This window comes from Mesitornis unicolor, unplaced genomic scaffold (genome assembly GCF_000695765.1).
Source record: "Mesitornis unicolor isolate BGI_N332 unplaced genomic scaffold, ASM69576v1 scaffold30888, whole genome shotgun sequence".
Taxonomy (NCBI): Eukaryota; Metazoa; Chordata; class Aves; order Mesitornithiformes; family Mesitornithidae; genus Mesitornis; species Mesitornis unicolor.
The window spans coordinates 1-5,776 of NW_010200266.1; the positions used below are offsets into that span (position 1 = coordinate 1).

At 50.1% G+C, this 5,776-nt stretch overlaps 2 protein-coding genes across 2 annotated transcripts; one reads left to right on the forward strand and one right to left on the reverse strand.

The window, feature by feature from the left end:
- Window positions 1-84: 84 nt before the first annotated feature.
- Window positions 85-3,825, forward strand: HSPA5 (heat shock 70kDa protein 5 (glucose-regulated protein, 78kDa); the record flags this gene model as incomplete). Its single annotated transcript, XM_010189693.1, has 7 exons — window positions 85-316; window positions 645-782; window positions 1,082-1,194; window positions 1,277-1,667; window positions 1,967-2,204; window positions 2,394-2,561; window positions 2,954-3,825. Coding segments are annotated over 7 exons (1,840 nt in total), but the record flags the coding sequence as incomplete, so codon positions are not given.
- A 579-nt stretch (window positions 3,826-4,404) lies between these two features.
- RABEPK (Rab9 effector protein with kelch motifs) lies at window positions 4,405-5,710 on the reverse strand (the record flags this gene model as incomplete). The annotated part of the gene is made up of 4 exons (XM_010189694.1): window positions 4,405-4,646; window positions 4,944-5,093; window positions 5,280-5,429; window positions 5,549-5,710. Coding segments are annotated over 4 exons (704 nt in total), but the record flags the coding sequence as incomplete, so codon positions are not given.
- Window positions 5,711-5,776: the final 66 nt, after the last annotated feature.

The following is a 5,776-nucleotide window of genomic DNA, read 5'->3' on the forward strand; positions in this document are numbered from 1 at the left end:
GAGTCCTGGGTTCCTGGGTGGGGGGGGAAACGGGGGGAGGGAGTGCAGGCCCCAGCGCCGCCTGATGGTTCCGTTACTCTGCAGCGTGGGCGTTTTTAAGAATGGCCGCGTGGAGATCATCGCCAACGACCAGGGGAACCGCATCACGCCGTCCTACGTGGCGTTCACCCCCGAGGGGGAGCGCTTGATCGGGGACGCTGCCAAGAACCAGCTTACATCCAACCCCGAGAACACCGTGTTTGATGCCAAGCGGCTCATTGGCCGCACCTGGAATGACCCTTCTGTGCAGCAGGACATCAAATACCTGCCGTTCAAGGTATGCCCTGAATGCAGACGGTGGGAGAGGGACCTGTGTGTCTGGACAGGAGAGTGGGCTGCAGGTGCTGTCTGCCCTCCCTTTGCCTGAGAAAGGGGAGGGTACTGAATCACGGTGCCCTTTTGAGCAGCCCTGCAGCTCCCTCACCCCCCTGAGAAGGGTCAGGGGCCACTGATGTGGCTATGGTGTATAGATCCCAATTCTGTGTGTTAGCTAGGATTCAAATTATGCTGGTTATAGAGACTTAATCACTAGAGAGAAATATTTGGATAAGTGGGAATAACTCTATGAACTACCAGAATAGGAGAGTATACATTGTTCTTTTCAGGTTGTTGAAAAGAAAGCCAAGCCCCATATTCAAGTTGATGTTGGAGGTGGACAGACAAAAACGTTTGCTCCTGAGGAAATTTCTGCTATGGTCTTGACAAAGATGAAGGAAACTGCAGAGGCTTACTTAGGGAAGAAGGTAAGTTTCTGAGTGCTTATTAGTATAAGGACTTGAAGTGGCAGCTCTACAGAGCTGCTGATGGTGGGTGGGCTGAGTCTGGGGGCTGACCTTGCAGTTCTAAACTCTGTTCAGTGCTGCTGGCCTGTTGCCTTCAGAGGCGTAGCAACACTGGCCCCTTTACTGGCCCAGCTGAAGGGTGGGTTTTCACCTCTAAAAAACAGTGGGTTCCTTCTTGTCTGCACTACTATGGTTATTTACAGGCTATGTGATTTTCTTTCACTTCTGTAACAGAACTGTATGTCTTACTCCTTATTCAGGTTACCCATGCTGTTGTTACTGTGCCAGCCTACTTCAATGATGCTCAGCGTCAGGCTACAAAAGATGCTGGTACTATTGCAGGGCTGAATGTGATGAGAATTATCAATGAGCCGTAAGTAGCTTTGCTTGTCCTGCCCACAGGGGAGGTGGGGGGTGCTGGTCCCAGTTTTCTGACCAGGTTCTTCCCTGCACAGAACGGCTGCTGCCATTGCCTACGGATTGGACAAGAGAGAGGGTGAGAAGAACATCCTAGTGTTTGACTTGGGTGGTGGAACTTTCGACGTCTCCCTCCTCACAATTGACAACGGAGTCTTTGAAGTTGTGGCGACCAATGGTGACACTCACCTGGGAGGAGAAGACTTTGACCAGCGTGTTATGGAGCACTTCATCAAACTCTACAAGAAGAAAACTGGAAAAGACGTCAGGAAGGATAACAGAGCTGTGCAGAAGTTAAGAAGGGAAGTGGAGAAAGCAAAGCGAGCCTTGTCATCTCAGCACCAGGCTCGAATTGAAATAGAATCCTTCTTTGAAGGAGAGGATTTCTCGGAGACACTTACTCGAGCCAAGTTTGAGGAGCTGAACATGGTAAGTTTAGAAAGGTAAAGTTAAATTGCTCAGCCCTAGATCGGAGGCTTGTGAATGTGCAGCATTTCAGGCTGTGATGCTGTACTTTGGAGTATAAATAACTTCCTGCTTGCACTAAAAAGTGGGCAGCTGCTCCTTGCCAGGGTGGCTGGGGCTGTGTGACAGCTGAGGCCTCCTCAGTGCCAGCTGATGTTCCCTCTCAGTGGTGGCTGTCCTTTTTACAGGGACATGTAGGGGAGACATGCACAAGGGAGGCATGTGGGAATAGTCTTACAGTCCTGGCTTTTCTGTCTTTCTAGGACCTGTTCCGTTCCACTATGAAGCCTGTTCAGAAAGTTTTGGAAGATTCTGACCTGAAGAAGTCTGATATTGATGAGATTGTTCTTGTTGGTGGCTCTACTCGCATCCCCAAGATACAGCAGCTAGTTAAGGAGTTCTTCAATGGGAAGGAGCCTTCTCGGGGCATTAACCCAGATGAGGCTGTAGCCTATGGTGCAGCTGTCCAGGCTGGCGTTCTCTCTGGGGACCAGGATACAGGTAAGGACACCTTTGCTGTCCTTTGGAGAGAGCATTGACTGGAGAGATGTAGGAGATGCAGGAGAACCCTTCTCTTTTCTAGTCTTTAAGAAGTTTTGTGCCTCTGAGGCCTCAGGAGCTGTTTGTGGTGGTGGGATGTTGTGTTTGCAGTTGAAGCCATGTCACAGTCTGACCCGTGATCTGTTACAGGTGACTTGGTGCTGCTTGATGTCTGTCCTCTGACCCTTGGCATTGAGACGGTTGGAGGGGTAATGACTAAGCTGATCCCAAGAAACACTGTTGTTCCCACAAAGAAGTCACAGATCTTCTCCACAGCTTCGGACAATCAGCCAACAGTGACAATCAAGGTCTATGAAGGTAAGTGTCACCTCTGGTGGCCCCTGTGACAGCTGGAATCTGTCTGTAGGGCTTGAATAGCTGCTGCTATCTTGCTGCAAATGCTGTAGATGTTTTCTAGATGCTTTTGGATATCTCCTTCTGGAGAAGGACTTGGTAACAGCGCCAGTGCTCTGACCCTGCTCTGATCAGGCTTCTTGACCTGTGTCACAGCTGCTAATAGAATTTTTTCCAATGTGTCCTTTTTCCATGGCTGTGTTCTGAAATGCTCCTGAGAGTAAGAGGAGTGTGTCAGAGGTATCTAGACAGATGGGTTGCAATTAAAACCTCACCTTTGTGAAATGAGGAGCTACACATTTTAAAGTACAAGCCACAGCTAGGAGAGATCAAAACCATATCCAATTGTCTTGTAGGTGAGCGTCCCCTCACCAAGGACAACCATCTTCTGGGAACCTTTGATCTCACTGGGATCCCTCCTGCCCCTCGTGGTGTCCCCCAGATTGAAGTGACCTTTGAAATAGATGTGAACGGCATCCTCCGTGTCACAGCTGAAGACAAGGGCACTGGGAACAAGAACAAGATCACAATTACAAATGATCAGAATCGCCTGACACCAGAGGAGATCGAGAGGATGGTTAATGACGCAGAGAAGTTCGCAGAAGAAGACAAGAAGCTTAAAGAACGCATTGATGCCCGGAATGAGCTGGAAAGCTATGCCTATTCCCTGAAGAACCAGATTGGGGACAAGGAGAAGCTGGGTGGTAAGCTGTCCTCTGAAGATAAAGAAACCATTGAGAAAGCAGTGGAGGAAAAGATCGAGTGGCTGGAAAGCCATCAGGATGCAGACATTGAAGACTTCAAAGCTAAAAAGAAGGAGCTGGAGGAAGTTGTTCAGCCCATCGTCAGCAAGCTCTACGGCAGCGCAGGCCCTCCCCCTGGTGAAGAGGAAGCAGCGGAGAAGGATGAGTTGTAGATAGCAGCGTCTCCAAACGTTGTGTGTATATATTGGACTCAGGAACACTTGTTTAAAATATTGAACTCTTAATTTGGAATGTAACTCTGAATCTTCACCTGTGAGTGGAGCTGGAAATGCTAGCCCAAAGTGGCTCTATACTGCTTTTCGTTAGCAGTTGCTTGATGTTGGGGGGAGGGTAGTGGGGGCAGTGTAAATGCAAAATGGGAAGAAGTCCTGGCAGTGCGGTCTATTTAACAACTCGATCATGTGAACTTGGTGTAGAACTTTTCTACCTGAAGTCACCATAATAAATTTGTTATTTACACTGGACTCTGCTCTAGCTCATGTCTTCCCTTCCCAGGTACCACAGCTGGTGCTGACCAGCAGGAGGGTTATGCTGAGACCAATGGCCAAGGTCGGCCTGGACCACTGCTGGTCGTGGTCTGACACCAACCTCGGGCCCTGTGAGCACAGGGGAGGGCTCCTGAGGGGCCTTGGCCTGCCTGGGTCTATGCTCAGGAATGCTTGGTTTCTGGAGTGTTCACATTTCCTTGGGTGGGGACAACTTTCTGGGTTTTGTGCATTCATTTTCAAAATAGTGGAAGCTGAAATGATCCCTCCTCTGAAACTTCCAAGATAGCACTGTGGCTTTGCAGACTGAAGTGTTTATGTTGTCACCACTGTGGCTTCCTTCTGGTGGCAAGCACGAGTAACTCCAGGCAACCTGTACAGTACCTGCTGCCAGCAGGACAACACCCACCCAGAAAGCACCCGCACACCTCAGGGTTGTGAGTACAGCATCATCCATTGAGAGTAAGAACTTGTTTATTGGAAACAGGAATTAACTTGATTTCATTACTAAAAAAAGTGGTGTAGAAAAGGCTGGTGCTACTCAGGGCTGCAGCCGTGCTACTTGATCAGGGTGACTGCACAGTCCCTGTGTATCTGCCCCTCCATGTCCATCCCACCAAACATGAACAGCAGGTGCACAACCGTGTCCTTGGGGCACCCCTCCTTGTCCTGGCCAGCTCCATCTCCTGCTGGCGTACTCTCCTCCTGCCCACTGTGCCAGGGAATGACGCACATGGCATGGTCCAGCCTCCCAGCAGGCAGAGGGGAATCAAACTGGAGGAGTGTCCACTGCTGCTTCTCTGCAGTGCAAAGAGACACAGTCACATCTTCAAATGTAGCTTCACAGGCTCAAAAATCACACAGGGACAGTGACATTATTAGGCCAGTTTTGAACATTATGCAGCATTGCACTGGTGGAGCTGCAGTGCAATGGCACTGACTGCCCCAGGGAGCAGGCCAGGAGGCCAGGGGTAACTAACCCACCCTTACCATGGTTTAGTGGTGGGCAAGTTACAGTTGGACTCGGTGATCTTAAAGGTCTTTTCCAACCCAATGACTCTACCACGCTATGGCACAGCCAAGAGCCATCTCCGTACCTGTGTGGTACCTGTATGTGCTGTCAAGGGCCCCATCAGGGCCTATTCCACCAAAAATGTACAGGTGGTCTTTAAACACAGCTGATGCATGGGACGCCCGTCCTCCCGGGACATCACCTGTGGCTGGGATCTTAACCCACCTCATGTCATCTGTGGGAGAAAAACAACACATCTGTGGTTATGCATTGTAAAAAACCCACAGGTTCTGTTGTGTTAAACAAACAGGACAATATTTTAAGCACTTAAGAACAACTCATCTTTTAGAAAAAAGGTTCCCCAAAATCAAAGCACACCGCACACCGGCTATTGCTCTGCTGGACCTGTACCCACACTTACTTATATCGATGCAGAACAGATCATTGTAAAAAATATCACCAGCTAAACCTCCGTGGATGAAGAGTTTGGTCCCAACTGCAACTACAGCGTGTCCGTGCCGAGGAGCAGGGGCATCGCCAGCAGTGTCTGGCTGGGACCAGGTCAAGGTGGCTGAAAAGGGGAGCACATGCACTGGAAATTGCACAAAGCAATGAACCCAGAGCCCTGCTGAGGCTTCCCAAGGAAGCACCTGCAGCAGGGTCCAACCGCCCCCAGGTGCCCAGAGGTACCTGTATCAAACACATGGAGCCGCTGGTCTTTCACCGGTTCCGCTCCTTTATTTCCCCCTCCAAACACATACAGCCGGTCTCCCACAGCTGCAGAGGAGGTGTGGAACGTCCTGGGCCATGGCTGAACGCCGCTCACTTCAGGAGTCTCCCAGGTTCCTACTTCTAATTAAGAAATCTGATTAACAAAGTGATCAACACGGCCTCAGGGAGCAGGCTCCGCTCCCCCTC